This window comes from Dendrobium catenatum, unplaced genomic scaffold (assembly GCF_001605985.2).
Source record: "Dendrobium catenatum unplaced genomic scaffold, ASM160598v2 fragScaff_scaffold_1199, whole genome shotgun sequence".
Taxonomy (NCBI): Eukaryota; Viridiplantae; Streptophyta; class Magnoliopsida; order Asparagales; family Orchidaceae; genus Dendrobium; species Dendrobium catenatum.
This window is the reverse complement of record NW_021319661.1, coordinates 1,389,916-1,416,676: the sequence shown is the minus strand read 5'-3', so window position 1 is coordinate 1,416,676 and position 26,761 is coordinate 1,389,916. Positions and strand designations below refer to the sequence as shown.

Sequence of the window (26,761 nt, the reverse complement as noted above, 5' to 3'; positions counted from 1 at the left end):
ATATATATATATATATATATATATATATATATATATATATATATATTATTCTTTCATATAATATAGACCACCTCCTTACAAGTATATATAGTATTAAGGGGTTATTCATCAGCCTCTCTCCTTTCTTATCTATACATAATAATGTCAAAGAGGTTGATCTCTTGACTCCTCTATCTTCTTATATAATATAGACCACCTCCTTACAAGTATATATAGTATTAAGGGGTTATTCATCAGCCTCTCTCCTTTCTTATCTATACATAATAATGTCAAAGAGGTTGATCTCTTGACTCCTCTATCTTCTTATTTCTATATACAATGACAAAGGGTTGGTCCTCTAACTCCTCTACATCCTCTCCTGCTTTTACATTATTCTCTTATTATACCTCATCTTTAACCTCAACAAAGTCAAATGTTGGGGTAATGGCAAATACCTTCATTCTCCCCTCCTCCTCCACTCTTCATCTTTAGATGTTTTCTATCTAAAAAATTATGTATAATATTAATTAGAGCATATGATTTTTACTCTAGCATTATCGGGTTATCGTCCAATCTAACACAACTCTAGAAATAATTAAAGACATAAAGCTAGCTACTTTATTCCTTCTTGCAATGAAATAAGCTAACTTCTAGATGAATGTGCTTCTATTGCAACCTCAACTCTCTCCTCAAAAATAGGGAAGCTTACTTTCTTTTAAATAATTAAAATTGAGATAGACTAAGTATGAGTATGTACAATTGACTTGTAAAAATCATCTTAGTAGCTCTACGCTCCAACTTAGAATGGACAACTTCTTTCAAATAATATGATAAAGAGTAATAGTGAGCATATCATACATTGATATCCTTAAATATAAATAATGGTAAAAAAGGCACTCATATCATTATTCATAAACTGTAGCAATCCTTATATTTGAGCACCTCGTCACTCGTTTAGCTTAACATCCTTATTGTTTTCTTCCCAAAAAGCTAAACACATCTCTTCTCCAATTATGGGATGGCTCCATAAGGCTAGTATTATAGTGATATTGCATATATATTTATAAATTCTGGGTTAAGACATTCTTATTTAGGGTAGTTTACTTTTATTGCACCAAGCTTGTCTTTAGCTCTCAAAGTATTTTCTCTCACGACATCCTATCCTATGGGTATCTAAGAAAGTACCTCCTCATCTTTGATCAAATTAAGCATTTTTGTGAAACAATATTGTGTTTGTCAATATTGAGGAAGATACCATCCACAAAGCATATCCCAAGCTTTTATAGATAATCTTTATTAGTGCATTTCATTAAAGTATATTTTAGGTATGTATTTTTGAATTTTTTTTCTCCATCCAAAAATCAAATGAGTAGTTTGATGCTTTATATTATCCTCTTGAATTCATCATCAGAAAAAAACTATTTGGAATTCACACATTTACAAAAAAAAAAAAAAAGGTTAGCAATCCTAAATGTCATGTTACTCCCTTCATGTTGAATATAATGGAATGCTTATTTTTTTCATTATAATCAAACATCCTTAGTAACAATTGAAGTATGCGAGGCACTAGAGAAATTGCATTTCGTAAGCTTTAAAGAGTTAACTAAAATGGGATATCTCTGATAGGGCAATGAGGTCATTAGTTTCTAATCACTTTACTAGTTTCTTCATACATGCCTAGTTCAATATATGACATGAGCATTATAATGTCTCTTATCTGACGATATAAGATTATATATCTGCATACACAACATAACAACTCAAATGAGTAAATTGTAAGAGATGTGATGCTGACAAAAATACATCTTCGAACCATATTCAATACTAATTGAATAATCTTAGATCATTTTCGAACAATCTTTAATAATGGTTGAACCAATTTTAAAAAATAATCAACCCATCCTTGACATATTCCATGAGTCTCCATAAAGACTTCAACTCACAATTGATAAAAAAATTAAGTTGTCTTTGATGTATTAAGTGCCTTAGTTGAATCATATTCAAACCTTCTTCGATTCAACAACATCGATACGATGAAGGGTTGAATAAGGCTATAATATGTCAAATTTAGTTTAAAATTATGTAATCGTGGCTTGAATAAGTTACGGTGGCTTATCAAATGGGCTGATCATTTAAAAAAAATGATTATGATTCCAATATTGCTATTTAATCATCATTCTAACTACGAATATGTTGGGATATGGCTTTAACATGATATGTGGCACCTAACAATAAAGGGGCTTATGATTTTAGATTGAGAAGCTTATTTTCAGTCATAACTAACAAATAAAAAAAAAATACTAATATTTGAAGATGATGAATAAAAACGATCATCATTATGATTTATTTTTTTGCCACAATTTAAAGATGTATGCCTTGCAATAGTTGGAAATGAAGAAGGTGATTGAAAAAAAAAAAAGATCAATGAGCTCATATGATCAAAATATACATAATTATTCATCGAGAGCTTTGACTTTAATTGTTAAACAAAATAATATTTAGAAACTGAAGGAATATTCAAGCCCATTTTTTCAATAAATGAAATAATATCATATATATAATTTTTTATAATTAGTTTTTATTTCATAAATTAAAATTAAATTATGCATCATTATAATTTATATTAAATAAGATATATTCGTTCAATGGTTAAAAAATTAAATAATTATAAGTTTTAGAATTTCTTTAATATGTAATTTGTAAAATTTATTGACGTAGTATTATTTTTAATTGTCCTATACATCACGATAGAAATGAAGTTCAGTAAAAACATCGCTGCGCAGGCGAGCGAGAGAGAGAGAGAAGAGACGGGAGGGTCCTCCTTCATTTCCCGAGAGAGAGAGAGAGAGAGTACTTCTTCATTTCCTTCAGATCTCACTTTCGACAAACCCTAATAGAGAACAGGGATTTTTCCAATCTCCGGAGCCATGATTTCCTCCAGCAAGCTCAAAGCTGTCGATTTCTATAGGTCAGACATCCCATCCCTACTTAGACGATTGCAACGATTATCTGATTCCCATCCCTCATTTCAGCACTCATCGTTGATGGGCGATTGTATGATCTTCTCATCGGCATTCGATCTAGATCTTCTATCATTCTCTTTACGGAATAATCAATGAACTTAAAAGTAATCGCTTCTAATGCTGAATATTTCTGCTTCGCAGGAAAATTCCTAGAGATTTAACTGAGGCTTCGCTATCTGGAGCAGGATTGTCCATAATAGCGGCGCTTTCTATGGTGTTTTTGTTCGGAATGGTGCATGCTCTTCTACTTTTTTGACTCATTTTATCATCTAACTGATTGAATGTTTAATGCTTGCATTGTGCTTCGAGTTGCTTGCACGATGATCGCTTACGTCCTGTTATTATTTTTAATTATACTAGAAAAACCGTGGATCAGTTAATTAAAAACTGAGTGTTGTTTTGATTCTTTTTAACAAGTTTTTGTTGAAAATTTTATGATATTTCAGGAATTGAATGATTACATGACTGTAAATACATCTACAGCTGTAGTTGTTGATAGAAGTCCTGACGGTGAGTTCCTGAGGATTGACTTCAACATAAGGTAGATTTTTTCCTTACTTTTTTATCTTAGTAATTAATGAACTTAGTTCCTTTTTTTATTTAGTCTTCTTATTTGCCCAATTTTTTCAATATGTTTTATTGGGCACTTCTAGAACTAAAATGACATTTTGTTTATTTTTTTAGTTAATATCAGTATTCTGAACTCCAAAGCAGATAATACATGAGATGGTCTTTCTGATAAAACAACCCGTGGAACGCCTGTTGGGGTCTTTTATCTTTCTGATTGCTTGGTTATTTGCTGCATCATTTATCGTTTGTAACATGTTTGCATTTGCAGAGAGAAAAAGGAAATAATATTTTCCCTCTTGCAAAACTGCTTTCTAAAGCCCATTCCTGGGTTGGTAGTGGCGGGTTTCATGAGTTGGGAAGGTGGCAGTGGTGTAGGGGAGGGGTGGGATGGTTAACAAGGATTGGGGGCAGTGAGGTGAGTTGTGGGGCTAGGGGCCTTTTTTAGTTGGTGTATGAGCGAACTTTAAAATGACTATGCTTGATGTGGTATCTCAATCTCATTTTCCCATGCGTAGAAAATTAGATTTTGTGTGCAAATAATGTGTCAGTTCAAATGCACGGTATCATTGGAATTCTGCTTTTTTGTTTGGGATTCCAATATTGATGCAATAAAAAAAAAACACAACTAAGATTGCAAACAAAAAGTCTTCCTTTAATATAAATATGACAAACATAAATCATATAACTTATATTACTTTTGAGAACAAGGATACAAGTGAGGCTGGAATCATGGATAGAGAAGAAGAGGATAGAAGACCAAGACGATTTTTAAGAGGAGAAGGGGAAATGAGAGTAGCTCGCAAGCTAAAAAACCCGCAGGTTTTTACATTCCAAGCATTTTCACACAAAACTTCCTTTTTTACTGCAGGAAAAACAACCACTATTTATAGGGGGAAAAAGAAAAATCATTTAATGCAAGGTAATTAAAACACCACCCAAATAGTCACTAGAATTCCTTTGAAAACCACATCAAATAGGACCGAAGGGACAATAGATCGGGGGAAAGCGAGGCATTAAAACAACAGTTAATGGGCACAAAAGTCAAAGGGACAAGCGGACAGCTACCCAAACCAAAGGGACAGCATTGGGAACCAAACAACATTTTTAGGAAGTCCAAACAACACACAAGGAAGTCCAAACATCATTTTTGGAATTCCAAACAGCACCTTGATTGCATCAAATATTTATCTGAGAATTTGTTTCATTTAATTTTCTTTTGTTTTATGACTTTTATTCACTTTATCAATTTAGACTTTTTTTGTTTCCTCAGAAAGCCCTATGGCTTGGCGAATGTTAGTTGTGTTCTTATTATTAGTCGCTTTCTCAAAGCTCTAGGTGTATCTGATTTTCATTGTCTCAATTCTGTAGATGTGTTGGCCCATGGCAATAATACAATTTGTGTATTCACTATACGCATGAGGAATACAAAGAGGGGCATGGGAGTTTTTTGTTTCACTTTTTTTCCATTTGCTTATGTATGACTACCTTAAGGGTTATAATTATTGATCTCTCATGTACTACAGTGCTTTTAATTTGATTGTTTGACCCAAGAAAAATCTGTTTTGCAGTTTTCCTTCACTTTCCTGTGAGTTTGCATCGGTAGATGTGAGCGACATATTGGGCACAGTAAGTTTTTGTCTTTCATTTGGTTATAAATGCTGTCCATCTTATCTGAACCTTTTCCTATTTGAGTGTGAAGGACTAATCACCTTATTTGTTGTTTTGGAAATTGCAGAACAGGCTAAACATTACAAAAACTATTCGAAAGTTTTCAATAGATCCAAATTTAAAGCCAACTGGATCTGAATATCATCCTGGACCAATCCCCACAGTTAGCAAGCATGGGGATGACTTTGAAGAAGAAAGCGGTGATGGTTCAGTTTTAATAACTACTGCCAGTTTTGACCAATATGCTCATCAGTAATTACACAATTCTCACATACCTTATTTTCAGCATCTCTTTGTTCTGTATTCAATAAAATGCAGTGGCCTTAAAAAAATAATGCATGTTGACAATTAGTTTTATTTTTCTTGTTTTCTTATTGCAGATCATCACCTAAATCTCCACTCTTAGCTAACAAATAGCCGCTTGTATTGGGTGCTTGTGCTTAAAGTTAGTAGCCTGCTATGTCCATCAGTTAGATTAGAATGAACTTTTGATCAGATGAGGCCATGCCTCATATCATTGTTCACTAGGGAATTTTAAACCTATTAAAGCCTAATTATTAGGATATTGGTGTTAATAGATTAACATCAACTAGAGGCTTGTTTTAATTTCATATTTTTCTGAAACAACCTCTTTGTAATAGCTAGCCATAGTGAGGTTGCCTCCATCGTGGTTTGTGGGCAATGTTTTTGGAGCATTAAAACATTATCTCAGCTTTTTAGAGGTGGGATTGCATAAAGTAATTGAAGAAATTGTTTTGAGGGAAATTCAAATTCTATTTCATTCATTAGAATCATTATATATATATATATATATATATATATATATTCTCTATGAGAATAAACAGAAAAAGAAGGACATTTAATATAATTAATTATAACAAATAGAAGAGGAAAGTCATTTAATCTAATTGATTCTAATAATTATATCTCACGAATCTTAAAATCAATCTGACAGATCTTGGTGTCAGAAGAGGAAATCTCCCACTACAGCGCACGAATTGTTAACCTATCAAAGCCGTGGGCCCCCTCGTTGACGTGTGATTCAACACTCCCCCTAAAGTTGGGTTGTACAGGTTGTACAATCCTAACTTGCAAACAAACTTATCAAATAGAGAGCCCGGTAGCGCCTTTGTTATAACATCGGCAAGTTGTTCATGAGTTGAGTATATACAACTTTACTATATATATATATATATATATATATATATATTATAATATTAACATGTCATATTGTATTTATTTTAAGGAGTTCGTCCATTCATTTGATAGACATGTCATATTTAGGTGGTTTGATTGTTATTAGAAGAAAAATATCAATTTAAGTTTTCATCTTCTCCTTTTTTTTGCCTTTGTATTAGTGTTCCATTCGGAAATGCATTACTATTTTAACATCTTTACAAGCATTAGATACTGTTGCATCTTTTTTTATTCATTTGGATGCATATATTCACACAGAATTTACTATTAATTATGATAATTATAAGTTTATGAAAGATGTAAATCAAAGTTATTAAAATTCAAATCATGTGTTAAGGTAATAGTTTGTCTAAACCCATAGAAATTTTAGATTGAAGTACTTAAAAATTAAATGCTAAAAAAAGGGATTATATAAACTCATAAAAATTTTGGAAGAGTGCTTATAATTTTTAAATCCTAGGAAATTCTAGTACTTCTTAGTTTTTATTATATCTGATTTAATCTTATGTCAAACAATTGTTGGAGCCAAGATTTTTCAAATTAGAAAACATTTGTCCAAATCTTAAAGTTTACAATGGCTGAGAGCCTGAGAACACATTACATTGAGATGAAAGATGAATTTTTAATTTATTAAATTCTTTTTTATTTTTTAAATTTCAGGAGTTTTATTGTTGTAAAATTCTAAATGTACATATGCTTATGATGTTACCTTTTCATGAAAGTCAGTTTTACAGGAATTTTTGATTTTTTTTTGCACGGATTCCCTTATACCATCAGTTATTTTCTTCATCTTTTGTTGTAATTGGAATTTAACGACTAATCTTATATTTGTGTAAAGAATATTAACTAAACAATCCATATGAGTCAAATTTTAGTCAGCAGAGTTTATTGGTGCAGCTTGTTTTGAGCTGTGAGTTTTGAAGGCTTTTGTGTTTGCTACAATGGAAGATTTTTAATTTGCGTTGTTTTGTTTGCTGGTGGAGGTGGTGTTTTATCCTGTAGTCAAAGTGTTCCAACAAGTTGTTTTTCTACTGGTTTTATTACTGCTTTGGGCGATCACATTCAGGATTATAATTCTTGCTAGAAATTTGCAAGATTTTTGGTTGATGTCATTTCATGATCTTTTTTTTTGCAACTTTGGTGCTTTTTTGTTTGACGGATATGAAAATTAAGGGGTAGTTTGGTTTGAAGTAAAATGAGTGTAAAATATTCGATTTTGAGAATATTAGTGTTTGGTTTGATTCAAAATTAATGCAGTGGGCATATTTGAAATTCTCAGATTTGGGAGATTTCCAAATACACAATAAATTCATTGTCATTGTCATCGCTCGCTGCGAGCTGCCATCATTGCTTCCCGCCACTGCCGCTGTTAGCTGCCACTCTTTGGTCACCACCACTATCACTGGTCACCATCCACCTCTGACCACCACCACTCACCTTCGGCAATTGCTGACTGCCACCACCGCCAACCACTGCCTCTTGCCGCTACCCACTGCTTCTTGCCGCCACTGCCGCCATTACTGGCCACCAACTGCCACCTTCTTTAGACTTTATATTGCATTCATTTTACTTCATGCTGAACAAAAAAAAAAAGAGTCTTTTATGCAATCCTTTTACATTCACCCAAACAACTCCAAAGTATTCATTTTACATTGCATTCTTTTTTCGGCCAACAAAACAGCCCCTAAGAGAGTTTCTAATTATAAAATGGTGTCTGATCATGTAGAAAACATTCCAATTATGTTTTTGAATAATTTTTTTGGATGTTCTATTGATGAGGACATCGAAGATCAATGGCTACGATCGTGTCTATTTATTTTGATGTATTTTATTTGTTATTTGTACTTTTTTCTTTCTACCCTCACTTGAGGGCTTCGTTTTATGTTTGCCCTAGGGGCAATTGTGTCTTATTATTTTCCTTCATGTATTTGACTATTTAAGCCCTCCCCTTCCTCTTGGAAAGGGGATGATGAATATTGATATGAAAATTTTGGTTTTGGATCTCTTTGTGAGTTCTAGAGTTCTCTTTGTGAGTTCTCAAGTGAGGAAAGCCTAGGAGAGGCTCCACCCGAAGTACCCAACATCCACCTTGGTGAGCTCTTGGTTTTATTTTATATTTTTGTTGTTTTCTCCTTCCCCACTCAATCCCTCATCCACTCGACCCGTCCCTTTTCCCCCTCCCCCTCTTCCCGTCTCTCATCAACCGTCCTAGCCCAAGCAGCCAAAACCCGCCGACTCACCCCACCTGTCCCCCCCCCCCCATTGCCGCCGGCTGTGCTAGCCGTCAGCCCCAGCCAGGCCGCCGCCTCCCTACTAGCCCCGCCCCCTCTGCCCAGGAGCAAATCCCGCCGGCCCTCTTCAGGGAAATTTGAATTTCTCTCATTACAACCTCGTTAATTCTTTCCTAAATAACTCACCACAATTAAGAAAGGATTTAATTGAGCCCTCATCTAGTTTGAATTCAAATTTTGAATTCCCCTCTTCTTTTCCCATTAAAACCAAAACTTCCCTAATTAATTAAAATCTGAATTTAAAATCAGATTTTAATTAGTTCCTTGGGCCCCACCAATTCACCAAACCCCCTCCTCTCCTTCTCTCCTTGCTTGGCCGGCCACCCCATCTAACCTTTTCTCTCTCCACTTGCCACCTAAGCCTCCACTAATTCAATGCATTAATTGTAATTGACTTGGATTTCAAATTTTATAACCTCCTCCACCCCAATCAATGCATTAATCATCCATTAATTTGAAATCGAATTTCAAATTAACTCCCTCCAAAATTTGTCAAAATCTTAAATCAATTTCAGTTTTGACATTAATCCCCCTCTTCTAGCCTTGAGAATTAATGTGAATTCCAAGGTAATTCCTGCTGCCATTCACAGTAGGAATCCTTGGAAATCTGAGATTTTCCCCGCCAAGCTATCGCTCAGGTTTCCGGGCAAGTCCTGTGATTCGTCCAAAGGGTTCCTGGCCTTACAAGCTGCTGTCCCTGGCTGTCCTGTTGCTGTCCAGTTGCTGTCCAGAATTTTGTAGTCCGGAAAACTGCTGTCCAGCATCCCGGAGAACCAAAATTGTTGTCCGGAATCTACTCCAGGCCACCTGCTTGCTGTCCAAAGACTCCAGTAAGGATTGTGGCTGTCCAAGTCATCCAAGAGGCTGTCAAGCACCACCTACTTCCGATCCAACCAACAAAGCACCACCGGAACGTTGTATTACTTCATTCCTTGGGTGAAACTCTTTCCCTAACGCTCTTATCTTCCTAGTTTACTTTTCGTTTATGGTTATTAATGGATTCATGAAGATTATGTCAATTATTCGCCGCTAGAACCTAGTAATAGGAAGAGTTGTGTGAGGGATCTTTCATAGACTAATCTTATTGTTAGTATTGGAATTTATTATTGGAACTATCCATGTAGGCAATGTCGGATTAAGCTGGCTATCTTTTTTTGAACTTAACTGCTATCCATGTGAATTAACCTAAGCTAAGTACCACTTAATATTTATCTTATCGTTCAATTCCGCATAAGATCTTGCTTATTATTACCTCTAAATCTAAACGTGCAAATTTTTTTAAGCAGATCACTTTCGCATGGATTGTTTTATATCATCTATTCTTTCTGGTTTACTTTTACATAGAGTTTAGGGTGAGGTATTTAATTGTACTAGCAAGAGGTTTGGTATTGTGACTTATGTTCCTTCTATGTTATTTTTTTTCAAAATCTTGTTATTGGTTTATGTTAGTGATTGAAATCATTTAAGTTGGATACAATCTATCATTTTTTGTAAGTTTATGGTTTTAAATTAATTGTGTGATTTTTTTTTGTGTTTCCGGACTTCTAAACACCGTCTCTGTAGAAATGATTGAATAATCATGTGTAAAATCTTTTCACACTTTTGGTTTAATTTCAAGAAATAATTAATCATTCAAATTAAGAGTTTATGAACTGCTAATTTGCATGTACTTCCATGATTTTGTGCATCTCATTATAGATCTGCAATATTTTAGATCTTAAGATGTCTTGCATCGCTTTTTAACACCATCTATAACCTTGATTGATGTTGTAAAAATCCTAGATTCTTAATGGATATCCGTATTAGCAAGACTTGCATTAAACTGATTACAGAGCCTTTTTCCCCCTTATATTTTAAAGTATGCTAATCTTTATATATACTAGGGCTTGCCCCTCATAGGTTTTCATTTCTTTTCACTGTAGATTCTGGTATTTATGGAACTGAATCGAAGCTACTTGTTCAACTCAAATTTATTTTATTGCTTACGCTTTATGGAGGCAAATAATTCGCAGTTATTTAAGTTTCTTAACTACTAATGGCTTAGGAATCACCTTTATCATTCCCTCGCAGATATGCTATTCTCGCTGTCAACTTCTATGCGCCATGGTGTTATTGGAGCAATCGCTTGGTACTTCTTTCATGTTTTTCTTATATCAATTATCTGATTATAAGTTATGTTACATAGATGATGCAGTAGAAATTTAGATTTTGAACTGAATTTCTGAGATAATTGCAATTATTTTTTGCAATGCTAAAAGCCAAAGTAGGTATCCTATATGTGTATCATCAATAATATGTGTAGGGTCAATTCGGGTTCTATTCCTCAGTTGCCCATGAATGACGACTACACAATCTGATTGCTTTATGCATACAGTCTTAGAACTAATGGCTGTAATTTTTTTTTTATCTTGCTCACCGTAATTGCATCATACCAAAATCCACTCAGGTTTATAGCAATATAGTTTCTCATGTGTTTTTGGCAGTCTTGTTGTTACGTCATTTTGATTAGTTATTCTTGTGTTTCCTTGGCTACTAGAACCAACATTGAGAGGAAAATTGTCATCTTGGTGGAAAGAGCTGTGCATATTCATAAACCATAAGCTTCAGTAATTGCACGGCACATCAAAATCAAATTCTGTCAACGGAAGGGTGTATTTCGGACTGGACATGTAAGGAAGGGCATGTGCCCTCCTAAATTTTTAATATGTCCTTATGATAATGGATATACACCAATATACCTCTTATAGTTGATGTTTCCCATGCTAAACATTCATTACATGCCCCTTAAATAATTTTTTAATTTACGACCCCCATTAAGAAAAAAATATTCCAAGGAAAAGGTTTACATATCAATACTGGATCACCATTTTCTGTGCAGATTGACTGAGCCTTTTTGTATTAGGTATATTGTTGTGCATATTTAACAGCATGTTCACTTATCTTTCTGAGATTTAAGTCTCATAAATTGTTTAAACATTTTGGTTCAGATCAAAGGTTCAAAAGTTTCTTTTATCCTCTTGTTGAATAAGTAAAACAAATATGAGAAATATCAGACCTACCTGCCATCGTTAAAGCATTACTTCTGATACTAAAGGGAAACAATAGAAGATGCCATCTTTATAATGCTGACCTTTTTGTCATTCACTGCTGTCACCATTTTGAATTTAAGCGGTGTATATGTAAATGATACTGCCATTCCGGTTCTAGATTCTGGACTTTCCTGTTTTTGGTTATCTGTTTTCTGAATTTTATAGTAGAGCATAAAATTTGCTTGGAGTCCTAGCATAACATGAAATGTGTCCTATTATTTCATTCAAAATTTATGACATTCTATCATTTACTTATAGAGACCAGCATGGGAGAGGACAGCTAAAATCATAAGGGAAAGGTAGCCTTTTTATTTATGCATGGTCTCACTTGGATACCAACTCCCTCTTAATCACTTAACTGGGAAAAGTTCTCATGTTTTGCTTTTAACTGTTCAGATATGATCCTGAAGTGGATGGGCGGATTCTTATGGGGAAGGTGGACTGTACTGAACAAATTAATCTATGTAGGAGGTAAATCCTTTGAAACATATGAGAGGACACTTCTGATAATTAATATCTAGTATCAGTTTATGCAGAGTTGATTTCCTATCATCTTTTAACATAACAGTTTACCATGACTGCATTATAATCTGATACTCATATGTATATGTAAGTGAAACTTGACCATGAACTTCTTTTTGATAAAATTTGTTAGGCATCACATCCAAGGCTACCCATCTATCCGCATTTTTCGTAAAGGAAGTGATGTTAGGTATGGATTAATTTTTTATTTAATCTTAGGAATATTTAATTATTATATTTTAGATGAATTCCTTTCCTACACCGATCATATTTCTTGGCTTGAAATTTTTATTTTACTTGTGCGGGATGAAAACTGTTACATTCTGCTTTAGTCAACATGTGCAAATTAATAGCTAGGCTATTAATTCCTTAAATTCTATCTTTATAGCTAACTAATTCTTCTAATCAGTTTGCAACTTTGAAGCAATTAATAATTTATAGAGTTTGTTCTTGTAAAGATTGTAGTGTATGCAAAGATGATGGTGTAGAACTTAAACTTTATGTTTGCTTCCTGTGTAATTTATTCCTTTGTTTTTGATCTTAATTGCACATATTAAGGAGATTATGGAAGCAGATGGTGGTCAATTTGGCTCATTTATGCATGCGCATATCATTACAGCCACAAATGCTGAGAGATGGAAGAGGCTGTCATTTGAGTAATGCAACACATTATTTATATTCAGGGGCGACTTTAAGGTCAACAAAAAGCCACTGATCCAATCTAAGATTTTATCACTATAAGTTGATTCAATAGGTCTTGTCATTGCCAGGAAATTTCATGCTAGTAATCCTAAACTGGCGCTCACAAAAAATGGTCATCTTATCAAAATTTTAAGCCCAAACAATAAGCCGGTCTAGTAAAACTTTTGGCCCTAAACATCCATCAAAAGTGGGTGGATCAACCTTAATCATCAAAGTAACGACTTCTCCGCTATGCTGCACAGACAATTTTCCTCAAAGAGGCGTGTAGTGTCCGACACGTATCCGGCACGACACGCGTCCGACAGTTCTCCGACACATGTCAGACACACCGAAAATGTGTCAAATTAAAAAAATATTAAATACAAATTGGACACTCATGTCCGACACACGTATATTAACTATTTTATGAATTTTTAAAAAAATAATTTCTTGTATTTAAAATTTTTACTTATTTAAAATATAAAAACTAAATTTCTTATTTCTTATCCATAACACCAACTTAATTGCCTGCACTTAATACCCTATTTATAGAATATTCTCATTTTCATTTCTCTTTGGTGAGTTACGACTTTAATTTCACAACAATGTACGATGTCATCTCAACATCGACTTCTGACGTCATTACAACCTCAACATTTCAAAATGATCTCCATATCAAAGTCTTACAGCGTCTTACATTGATGTTCGGTGCTAGCAATTTCTACACCTACAACTTGACATCTCATCTTTGTCCAACGCTTTCTCAACATCGACGACCAACGTCTCTCAACATCGACGTTAAATGCCCTCTTAACATTAACGCCCAATATTTACTGCATAACATCAACGCCCGACTCTCGACAGCATTGTCATCTCTTCTCTCGATGATCGATAAACGACATCAACGTCCGACTCTCGATATCCTAATTTTAATCATTTTAAGCGCAAATTCTAGTAAAATGACTTATTATTTTTAAAATTATATTTATTCAAATTTTATTCATTATTTTCAAAATATAAAAACTATAATACCGTATCCAACCCGTGTCCGTGTTTTATATTTTCAATAATTGACATGTCTCTTGTCCGTGTCGTGCCATATTCGTGTCGTTGTGTCCGTATCTGTGCATCATTGCTTCTCAAGAAGTGCCAATATGATGACAATAATAGGAGAGTTCCATGGAGATTCCCTCAAATGGCGCTAGAATGCTCAGAGGTTTACTAGATGGGTCTAGGAGGTGCACATAATTGGCGTTACTTGGCCTAGGAGAGTTCTAGGTGAAATTTAGCATTGGTTTGCCTAGAATGTAAGATGCGAAAAGACTTTTTATGATTTTGGTTTTAGTAGTCTTGATAAGTGTTAGGATTGCTTAAGGGCCTAAGATTGAGCTTTGTGTCTAGATTGACCATTAAGGACTAGATTGGGCTTTGGATCAGCTAGTACATGGTTTATAGCTTTGAGCAAGGGTTGCCAATATTCTCCTAGCCCTTTAAGGAACCTATGCCATCAACTAAGTGAGGTGATAAGGGGCCCATCTAAAGAGGTTAAGATCTTAGCTAAAGGAATTCATAAGACTAGGGCTCCATAGTCTGAGTGCTTAAAGGTAGGATTTAGATTCTGATACCTCGAATGGTCAAAAGAGAGGTCGACAATTGGCTAAGCACCCAAGTTTAATTTTGTTGTCTCCCAATTGATATAAGAGTTTTGATGAGTCACCATCTCAACATAATCACTTAAATATGTGATACATCGAAACCAATATGAAACCAACTTAATTAAATGGGCCGCAATGCCTACAAGGCAAGGTTATAACCTACCATATGGGCCACATGCGGAGGATATTTATTGTTCGGATTCTGTGCTTATATGTACCACCTCAAATGGTATAAGCACATTTTTGACTATGAGTTAGAGAGATAAATATATATTTGAAATATGATTATTTTTGTAACTGAGTATTACATGAGAAATGCTATGCTATCTTGAAAGATGGAAATAACATTCTGTTACAGACTTAAGAACAAAAATAATAAAGTTTTTGAAACTATTGCGCTCAAAGATTTTTTTCCCTATCTAATATGATTGAATTGAATATTTTTTTTCTTCAATATGCAATAGAAGTTTTTTCATGAGGGTAAGCTCCTATAGTTAATTATGTACAACAACAACAACAACAACAACATCAAGCCTTTATCCCACTACGTAGGGTTGGCTACATGAATCATTTTTCTCCATTGTGTCCTATAGTTAATTACATCTTTAAAAAAATTTATCTTCATAATAATATACTTGTTTAAAGTAGTGGCAAATATTTTTATGATTTTTCAAAGTTTAGTTGAAGGATGTGATTTTTGAATTTGCAAAATGAGATTGGCTTAATTTTGGAATTGAATTTTCTAAGGAAGCCGAAGGAGTAGATGTAGGAGTATTGCATTATTGAGATATTCAAAAATGCTCAAAATTATCCTAAATTGGGGTTTAACATTTCATAGTTTAATTCTGAGTTTGATTTAAATAAGGGCATTGACCTTGAATCTTTAGATTTAAGGTGAGAACCACCACTAAGGTAGCAATTCGATCCGGATTTGAGGGACTTTTAAATTGAAATTGCACAAATTGTTAAGAAATCATGACACATTAGTCTGAAAAGGTTGCCAACTAAATCCATCTAAGCATTTTGAAAGCCATGATACAATTGTCTTCATATTAATGCAAGATAGACTAGGCTATTTGAATCTAAGAAATTTGCATTTTAACTTGCCACTAAAACTAAGCAACCCAACCATGTGAGTGTCGATGCATACTCATTAACAAATGTTTCTTTACTTATTTATTCTTAATATAGGATGGGCAATTATTTATAATATGTGACTCATAAAGCTTGCAAATTTATTCATTAGCCCAAAATGAGGGCTTGGTTCTACTTTAAATTGAGTAAATTCTTGTGGATAAGATTTTTAATCAAATATAGTTAGTACATTAAGGCCATAAGGAGGTTTATTGATTCATTTAGTTTGAAAACTTGGCTTACATGAATAATCCATGTAAGTTTTCTATGAAAGCATTTTTCCCTGTGATTGATTTTATGTTTACATTTGGGATAAAAAAATGTAGGTCTTTGAAAGCCTATAAATGCATTAAAATTCTAAGCCAATTACAATCATAATGAATAAACCTACAAAAAAAGCTAATGCATTTCTATGCATCATCCAAAGTAAATTAATTATTTAATATATTAAATAAACATAATGCATAGAAGGGCTAGGTTGCAACTGAGTTTTGCAATAATGCCAATCAATGAAAACTATAATAAGGTAGTTGGGCTTGGCTATAATATATTTCAACCTAGACTTTTAAATATACTTGGTATTGTGGTGTGGGCTCCAAAAATTTGGCCCCAGCCTCCCCCGCTTGTTTTCTTCGGGAGTTTTAACGGATTAAGTTTCGGGGTAAATTTTGGAAAGGCAGATTGAGTTTGATGATAACACTGCCATTCTAATCCAAATTAATTGATGGAGATGAGTGAGACATTTGAATTCAAATTAACAAAAAAATAAGAGGGGGGGGGGGGGGGGGGAAAAATTAGATAGGGAATGATGATGGATTGATGTGGAGCTTTAATGGGCCTCATAATTAGATGAGAGAGAGAGAGAGAGAGAGAGAGAGAGAGAGAGAGAGAGAGAAGAGGGGGCAGCCAAAAGAGGAAGGGGAGGGGCCCACATGATTTAATGTAGATTTGAGAGAATTAATGGGCTTAAATGAGTTGCCAATCTAAGCCAAATTAAAATAAGAAAAAAGAATTTAATACAATTATCTCTCTAATTTAAATTCAAATTTAAATGGCCTTGATTGGAGGAACATTCCTAAAATAACTAATCTTATTTAAGGAAGGAATTTCAAATTCAAATTTGAATTAATTGACCTTCCAAATTTACAATGAGATAATTTAGGAAAGTAATAAATGCATGGATGAATTTGGATCCAAGGGAGGGTTGATGGGGCGGCGGTTGGATTGGGGTCGGCCTAGGGCGTGGGGTGGAGTTCGGCCAAGGGAGGAAGGGGAAAGGTGGGGGTCAGCTTAGGGTTTGGGTGGGAAATTTTGGCCAAGGGAAAAAAGAAAGGGGGATGGGGCGGCGGCTAGGAGAAATAAGGAGAATAAGTTGGGGGAGGAGACGGGCCACGATCCCGGACGTTTCCTGCAGCTGATGGGTAATACATTGCCCTCACCTAGGGATTTCAACTCTCCAAAAACTCTCAAGCTCTCAAACACCAAGTGCATAATTTTTCTTCTCATCATAATCATCTTTCTCCTTCAAAGAGGAGAAGGGGGCTATAAATAGCCAAAATACAATAATAATTCTAAAGACGAAAGTGCCCCCTGGGGTCACATGAACATACTCCCTCAAGTGAGGGTAAAAACGAGAAAATACATAAATAAATCAAATACAAATAATAACTAAAAAATAAAGTGGTCCAATCATGACCGTAGATCTTCATCCTCTTATCTGATAAACTTTTCACGGTCGGATGTCCTCATCATCTAATTAGTAGGTTGGCCTCAATCCAACACCCTACACACACCCTAAAAAATCCTTGCTCATTTTTTTATGAAATGGAATGAAGTTATGAAGATAACTTTGGATCTTCAAAACTACTCATTAAAGATCATTATTAATGCAAGCTTTAAGCCGGCAATCAAATCCCACATGAATCATTATTTAACGAGCCTTCTTACATTCAGACATGTGCGGTTTCCACCTCTAGCTTCGCCGTAGTTTTATAACAATCATTTGGCCTCTGTCATAACTCACAATCGAGCCACCATCAATGCCATAAATGTAAACTACAACTTGATAATGCAACCATCGACTTACATGCAATAACTCTGCCAACTTATTTTGGAATATTGTGTTGACTTCATCTGATATCGGAGGGAGGATCTTTTTTATTTTCATTTATAATTGTGAAAGTTATTTAATGCAAAGCCTTGTGATTTTACTCTTCTTTGGTTCTCCATGTAAGAAAAAAGTTCTTTTCTCTTTTTATCTAATCATTTGTGCGAGCTCTTAAAAAGATAAGGTGATCAAGATCCATTCACTCTCACCACTTGATTTCTTGCTTGCACACAACAAGGAACCCATTGTCCACGATTTATGCTCCATATCACGTCAAGCTATGAAAAGCGTATGAAGGCATGCTGAGGAATAGACATCTTGGAGTAGATTTGAAATGTTTTGCTAGTGTTCCATGAATCCCCAAATAATATTTTCTTATTTTTTTTCCTTTTTAATGTTGTATTGACAATCGCATGATCAACGAAAAACAATCTTATGTTGTGTATATATACTAATTGGTATCTGGTTGCTAATACTTAGTGCAAGTATTAAACTATGCAGATGTCTATTATACATTTATAAAGCTATAGAAGCACAAATTGGATATAGTATGAATATAGTCTTGTTCTTGTTTTATATCTATTGGTTTCAATGAATTGACAATAAAATAACATTTGACACAGGGAAGATCATGGACATCACGAGCATGAATCTTATTATGGAGAGAGGGATACAGATAGCTTGGTTGCGGTATGCTTGCCAGAAGTCTTTTCAGAAGTGTAGTTATTATTCTTTGATTAAATCTATGCTCGTGTGATCTTTTTTTGTTCATTTCTTATGCTGTATTAGTAGTTGTTAAGGACTAGCTAATGATTCTAATGCTTTTTGGGTGGTAGGCAATGGAAACACTAGTAGCTAGTATTCCAAAAGTGTTTCGTGAGCTGGCATTGGAGGACAAATCTGAAGCACAGAATGATTCCGTAAAACGCCCTGCACCATCAACAAGTGGATGCAGAGTAGAAGGTTTCGTACGTGTTAAGAAGGTACTTCTTTTTTATTGCTCTTATTTTCCTTGTTGTTGGAACGCGTGCCTTTCTAGATGGTACCTTGATTAAAATTTGATGGACTAATATTTGGAGATCTAGCATAAACGGCAATGGTTTGTTAACCTATGTATATGCTGCCATTTAATGTTTAGTTTGAAAATAATGTACAAAAGTAAAACTCCTTTGTGTTAGAAATAAAAAGAAAAGAAAATTGTGAATTTTAACATCGAATCTTTCAATTTCTTCTTATGCTATTGAATGATTCTATTTGTAAGGAAGACGTTTAGTAGGGACTTGAACAGCATTGAAACAATTGGGGCATTGTTCATTGAATCTTTATGAGTTTTCCTTTCCAATTTTTATCACTTCAGCAAATTGCAGAATTGCAAGAAAATACCAAAATGTGAGACAAGCTGTGGGTTATTGGTTGTAATAATCTGACAACATAATAAAGAGGACCTCATAGATGTTGATGAGCTCATTTTAGTTTTGACCCACTTTCATCTCGAATTATCCTTAAAGAAGCATAAGGGTTTCAAAATATGACTTTATAGCGTTGCCTTTAGACATGTTATGATAATAATTTAATACTCAATTTATCCTTTATATAAGTGAATGATTTAAATGTGTTCTTTTGTGCAATGTGGCAGGTAGGGATGCTAAAACAGGTCGACGGGTCGGGTTCGGATTGAACCCGAGTTGACCCGGGTCTAAACGGGTCAACCCAAGCCGGACCCATTTTTGCAAATGGGTCAAGTATTTCAACCCGGACCCGACCCACGTGGGTTATCGGGTTGATCCGACATGACCCGCCAACCCGTCTAATTCAAAAAATGGGAGAGTGCGACATCTGACACTCAGGCGAGGCAGCCCGGAGGCCGGCGGTGCAGGCGCGGCCTGGTGGTGTGGAGCCGACGTCGACCACGAACGGGTCGGACGGCGAAAGGACACCTCGTCCAGGATGCAATTGGGTCGATGCAGACTACAAAAGTGCGGACCGGACGTGACTGGGTCTCATGATCGGATGGCTGATGCGAACGACGGACAAAGTGCAGAGGACCGGACGCGAGGACCGGACGCGACTGGGTCTCGTGAACGTACGACTGACGCTAATGGCAGACAGAGTGCGGAGGATCGAACGCGACTGGGTCTCATGACCGGAAAACTAACGCGAACGGTGGATAGACTGGTGGCATCTCTTTTGACGCGACGGACGAATGTGACTGGTTCGATATTGTTGCGACGCATTGACGGACTGAAACGGCGGACAAATTTCCTAGGTCAAATTGGGTCGACCCGTAGGTTGTCGGGTCAACCCGAACCCAACCCGTTTTTCAAACCGGTCAGAAATTCGAACCTGGACCCAACCCGTTTGTGAAACGGGTTGACCCAAACCTTGATTTTTTCGGGTCGGGTTTTGGGTCGTGTCAAATTTTGACACTCTGGGTGGCAGGACTTGTGCTCCCTCTCATTTGTTTTCTTGCCCCCTACTCGTACATTCACTTGATTGCTTTTACGCATGCCATGGGTGGATCCCCATAGTCTTGAGGGGGGGCAAATGCCCCCCCTAATTTTTTTTTTTTAAATTTTAGAGGAGATTGTTTGGAATATTTTGGATATTTTAGTTATTTTGCCCCCTCTCAAAAAAAAAAAAAAATTTGCTCTTATTTTATCAATCCTAAGCATCTTTGCCCATCCCCCACCAAAAAAATTTTTTTTGCCCGCCCTCAAAAAAGAAAGCTGGATCCGCCCCTGACGATGCTCTTTTCCATGCTCGGTAGCTCCCACTGGCCACTACTTGCATGCTTGCTCATGTCACTATGCTCCTTTACTTTGCTACTTTTGTGCCCATGCACTCTATTTCCTTCTATCTTCTGGATTGAATCCTTTCAAAAACTTATCTTCTACAACAGTAATTTACCTAACAAATTTTGATAGTGCAAATTCAAACATCCAAAAGGACATCAAGGGCATACATTGAAGTCGGATAGATCTCATGGTTGATAGAGGCAAAGTTCATGAAGGAAACCTAACATTTGGAACGCCATCTATTCATGGAAGGTCAACTGTGTTCTATGTTAGGTTTTGATCTCTATTGAATTCAGGTATCGTTGAGGCATATAAAAATTTTGTTAGAAATTGCATTTCCTGCATCGCTACTTACCTTGTAACACTAATTACTCACGACTAATTAACTCGAAAAATTTCTAAAACTACCTGTTGTGCTGCACTCCTGCATAACATGTTTGAGAAAATTTATGCATTTTTAAAAAATTAATTTAGTTAAAACTTAGATTTTTGTTTAAACTGGATATATTAATTAATTTTTATTTTGTTAGCCTTCTATGGTTTATATTGACAAAAGTATTATAATATTGCATACTAAAATTTTCTGTAAGTGACGTACTTCAATTTGGAATGCATTTTATGCCATATTTGATTTAATATAATAAATTAGGTTTATATTATTTTACTATATTTTAATATTTATTTATTTATATTAAAATTTCTAGATTTGTTAGGTTTTTTTGATTTAAGTTAGAATGAATTATCTTTTTTTGGATAACTTAGGTTTCAATTTAAATTATTTAGGATTAAATTTAGTTTTGAATATGCTTAGATTTGATTTATTTTTTTACTCTATTTCTATAAAAAGATATTCATTTCTTGTATTGGATTATTTGTTAATTGATTGATTTGATGAAAGAATTGTCGTTCTTACTAATTATGAGTGTTCTTTCTTAACCTAAATTGTTTTTGTGGATTGCGCTAAGTTGTATATGTGGAGTTATTTTTTTGTTATCTTCACTTTTCTTTATGCCAATCAAGCCTCTATCAATTTCCTAACACTTTTGCATCGTGTTGTTACTTATAAGTAACTAAAAAAGGTATTAGATGCCTCAATACCAAAGCCCCTACATGGGGTCCTAGTTGGGTACCCATGCTCTGCGCGGGTGGGCTTCGCCCACCACTCAAATTTTCATTTAACATTCGAGTATTTATAAAAGTGATGAAGCTTTTTCGATTAGTTAATCAATTAATCACCAAAAATTTCCCAGTTGATCTAGAATTGATTCTTCTCTTCTCTGATCCCTACACAATGATAGATGGGATAAAAACCTGACACTTTCCCTTAAGGCGCATTACCCACCTCATAGGCTACCTAGAAATGACATGACACATTATTATAAAAGCCATCATCAACATAGGGTTGATGATTCTTATAGATGGCTCAAAGTTGATTGTTCTTTCTTTAATGGCAAACATAACTTTGATGCATATTTTGATTGGATTATAGACATTGAGAATTGTTTTTATATTGATGGATACCTTTGAGCATATGAAAGTCCCTTCTACTAATGTCAAATTAATTGGATCTACTAAATGTTTTTTATGTCAATTTTTTAGTTAGGAAATGACCTGAAGACAACCAACCCCTGATAATTAAAATGAAATGAAATAATGGTTGCAACATAAAGATATTCCTATATATCATGGGGAACAACTTAATCCATAATTTACATGATGGGTCTCTTACTATGATTGTATATCTAAATAAAATTGATGAACTTACATCAAGATCTGAAGTTAATGAAGCTGATTGGCTGACGAGAATAAATGACCTCAAATTTAACATTCAAGCTGAAGTAGAACCTCATCATCCTGTTATATCAGAGGATGCCTTGACAGAGCCTTAGAAATGGAAAAATAATTGAAAAGAAAAGAAAATAGACCACTTTTAGAACGTCCTAGATTTAACATGCCAACACAATATAGACAACCCATTCGATAAACACAACCGGTTCTTGAGATTGTCCCTACTTCCTCTAAAGGTTGGCCACCTGTAAAAATTGTGAAATAAACCTAGATGTGTCAATTGTTATTAAATTGGTGACTCTGCATCTTTATGCCCTCATCATGCTTGTCAGTGGTCTCACAGAAGCCTATAACTATAAGGGAAGCTGCCCAAGGAAAGCTTACGAAAATGATGGGACGTTGGTCTAATTCTAGGAATGCGATGTTTACAGTCTGAAGGACTAACTCATTTGTCTAAATAGAATAGGTGGTCTACTTGGGTCTAAGGAAAAGATGGATGATTGTCCATATGAAGATGTCGAAGATAATGAATCATAATTTGGTGATGAGCAGTTAGACTTTGATGAATCTCAGAATTATTTAGTTGTTATAATATTGTTATTTATCAGCATCCATGTCGATCCTAATTATAATAAAAAAAGACCCACCTTTTCTATTTTTATGCTTACTGTAGTAGCAAGAGATATAAAATAGTTATTGTTTGTGGGAGTACTATCAATGTAGTATCTAAAATAACCTTGGCTTGATGAAATCTAAAGGTTTAGTTATAACCTATTCAAATGTTGCATGGGTCAATAAACATCATCACTCATTGCCTATTTTTTTCATTATTGAAATTCAACTTATACGAGAAACCTTGTTATCCTATAATTTTTTTGTCAAAATTATATTATTTACAAGAATTAACTAATTAATTATTTATTTTGAGCAATTATCCCATTTAAATCTATTTGATCTATAAAACTTGTTTAAATATTTATTATTTTCATTTAAAAAATTAACAAAGAATCTTCTCATTAATGTTTTCAATTAGTTAAAAAATAAAACATGGTTAGTTAAAAAATAAAACATGGTTGATTTAAAAATAACTTGCCATAGGCAAGGTGTGAGTTTGTAATTTTTATTCTGATTATCTATTTTCTTCGGCTTCAGAGAATTTGAATTTCAATGTTTTGGTTGTAAGTTGTAACTGTTGTGCGAAGTGATGTATGGGTGAAATGATACAGAGGAAGATTTGTGTGTGTGTGTGTGTGTGTGTGTGAGTAGAGCGTTTTCTGAATGGGATAACATGCACGGAAACTGCAAATAATTAAAAAGAATATGGAATAATGCAGCTTTTGAAATAGCCAGGGAATTAGTGAGAAGAATCCAAGATAATATGGGCTCTTCATTTTTTCTATCATGTCACACCTCTTAATTTTTATCCTATAATCCTTGGAACATTTGTTGTCTTGAATTTAGTGTTCTTAGTTTTGACCTTTTTTATTTACTGAATTAATATGTTTTATTCTAAACTGTGCAGGTCCCTGGTAACCTAATAATCTCAGCACGTTCTGGTGCACACTCTTTTGACGCATCTCTAATGAATGTCTCGCATGTTATTTCTCATTTTTCATTTGGAAAGAAGCTCTCTCAAAGGATGCATTCTGAAATGAAGCGGCTTACCCCACTTCTTGGTGGAAGCTATGATCGACTAGCTGATAAATCTTACATAATTAGTCATGATGACAATAAAGCAAATGTCACTGTAAGTATTTGATTATTCTTCACTGTTTCAATTAATATATATCTTAGTCTATTTAAGAGAAAATGATCAAATTTGTTCCTTGACTTTTTATGAAAGACAAAAATAATTTTACCATGGCATTATTTTGATTCCATTTTGAAGACTTAACGGATCAAAATAGTTCCCAACTATATTAAAGGATCTTAAAATAATCAATTTGGTCTTTCATAAAGGATTGAGGGACCATTTTGATCCTTTTCTTATCTATTAAATAACCAAAATGATCCATAGACATTTTAGACGTATTCATTTCAGTTCATGACTTTTTTCAAGTGTCCAATTTATTCCTTTAACTCTTAAAACATGAATAAATTTAGTTATACCGTCAACTTTATCATTTGTTTTAGGTGGAAGTTAGTGAAGGGGAGTTTTTTATAGGAGTATTTTGAACTTCTTACTGTAATCCTATTAGTTTGAGTTGGTATAATGTAGTTATCCTAAGAAGTCCCAAAATGTTCTTAAAGAGAGTTTTTCTCTACTAGTTTGCATTCGAATAAACAATAAAGTTATTCTTATGATCAAATGGTTCAGTTTTGATATTTTGAGAGGCTAAGTTGAACACTTCGAAAAAAGTTAAGAGTAAAATGAAATGGACACGCTTAAAATTGTAGAGAACATTTTCATCGTTTACTCGCATCTAATCGAGTAAATGATCAAAATAGTGCCTATATGCTTTAGACATTCATTTTAATCCTAACCTTTTTAATTAAATATATTCAGTTGATACCTAATTTTAGGGCTCAGGTTTATCAAGAAGACAAAAAAAGTACTAACTAAATCATCAATGTTTGTTTGTGAAGATTGAGCATTACCTTCAACTGGTAAAGACTGAGATTGTCACAAGAAAGTCCTCCAAGGAGCTGAAGCTGTTCGAAGAGTACGAGTACACAGCTCATAGCAGTTTGGTGCACAGTCTGGACATTCCTGTTTCCAAGTTCCACTTTGAGCCTTCTCCCATGCAAGTGGGTATTGTAGCTTTTGAAGTCCATTTTAATATATGTAGGGATAAACCTTAAATAGTCCTTAAATTATTCATATATGACCAATTTATTTCTTGAGTATCATGTTGCTCCAATTTACTTCTTTGCCTATACAAAATAATCCCTTGGGGATAAAATTGGGATCAATTTTATATAGTCGATGGACTAAATTAGAGTGACATGATATTCTAGGACTAAGGCTTCGTTTGGGACGGCTTTCTTACTGCTTCTTAAAGCAGCTTTCCAGTATAAATAATTTAATTTTTTAACTAAAAAATTGTTTTAAGAAGCAGTAAGAAAGCTGTCCCAAACGAAGCCTAAATCATTCACTCATGAATAGTATGGGGATCATTTTGGAATTTTCTTTTTATATATATTTCAATTAAGTATTTAATCTGTTGATTTCAGGTCTTAGTAACTGAAATTCCAAAATCCTTCTCACATTTTATCACCAATCTATGCGCAATTACTGGAGGAGTTTTCACGGTACAAAACTAATTTCATAGATGCTTGCTTGCTTCTCTTCTATCATTTATGTGGATACATGAATGAAATTGATATTATTATCAATATGTTTCAGGTTGCTGGGATACTGGATTCAATCTTGCACAATACAATGAGAATTGTGAAGAAAGTTGAACTAGGCAAGCAATTTTGATAATCCAAATTCAAATTTTTGGTCTCAATAGCAGTGTCGGCTTCTCTAACTGACCTTCTTAAGAGCAGGAGTTTTCTGACCGTTAAACTGGACAAGGTAAATCTTTATTATTGAACAGAGCATTTATTTAGGCTTTGAAAAGCTTGTATAAAAATTTCACCTTAGATAATTGCATTGAAATATTTGTAAGATGAAAAACAGAGTTATGTTACGTAAAGTTGGTGATTTGAGAATGAGATCAATACAAGCCATGTTGTTTTTTTTTTTCTTTCTCCTCTGCTGCCCTTTGTCTAAGGAAAAACCTGTTAAAGAAACAATACTTAGTGAAAAGAGAGGTGCATTTGTTGCATTTATAGCTGTAAAGGCTGTTTTTATTTACCAAGTTTAGTATAATAAACTACATTGACAGATCAAAAAGCTAGTTGGAAGGATATTCAAATAGCTCTGGAAGTGCATAAATCTGTTAAAAAAAAAAAAAAGAACTGTATAATCATCACTCAGTGGTAGTAAAGAGGATTCTGTTGAGTTGAAGGATGCTGCCTCATAGCATAGTAGGAGATAGTTCAATTCAAACTTTTCTTTACTTGTCAGGTGATTCTGTTTAGTTCTGCTAATGTTGTCTCTCTTTCATTGCATTAGCATTGGATATGTGTTCAGTTAGATTTTGTTTGGGATGACTTTTTTATCGTTTTATAAAACTGTTTTAAAAAACATTAAGAAAACTGTCTCAAATGAAGCCTTAATTGAAAGGGGACTTAATTTTGATTATGCTTCCTTCCTTTGGTTTGAACCAAATACTTAATAGTTTATCTTTATCATGCACCATTATAAAAAAAAT

General features: G+C 34.3%; 1 protein-coding gene across 2 annotated transcripts; it reads left to right on the top strand.

Moving 5' to 3' along the window:
* Positions 1–2,732: 2,732 nt before the first annotated feature.
* On the top strand, positions 2,733–26,272 carry LOC110106600 (protein disulfide isomerase-like 5-4). 2 transcript variants are annotated; one of them, XM_020836542.2, is made up of 15 exons: positions 2,733–2,947; positions 3,144–3,234; positions 3,449–3,543; positions 5,141–5,198; positions 5,308–5,492; positions 10,799–10,856; positions 12,076–12,116; positions 12,214–12,288; positions 12,473–12,529; positions 18,540–18,606; positions 18,753–18,899; positions 24,022–24,246; positions 25,086–25,247; positions 25,674–25,751; positions 25,846–26,272. In XM_020836542.2, exons 1-15 carry the CDS (start codon positions 2,907–2,909, stop codon positions 25,921–25,923), a joined length of 1,458 nt encoding a protein of 485 aa, XP_020692201.1. In that variant the 5' UTR covers positions 2,733–2,906; the 3' UTR covers positions 25,924–26,272. The 2 variants fall into 2 exon arrangements, with proteins under 2 accessions (XP_020692201.1, XP_020692202.1); XM_020836543.2 differs by lacking the exon at positions 12,473–12,529.
* The last annotated feature ends 489 nt before the right edge of the window (positions 26,273–26,761 follow it).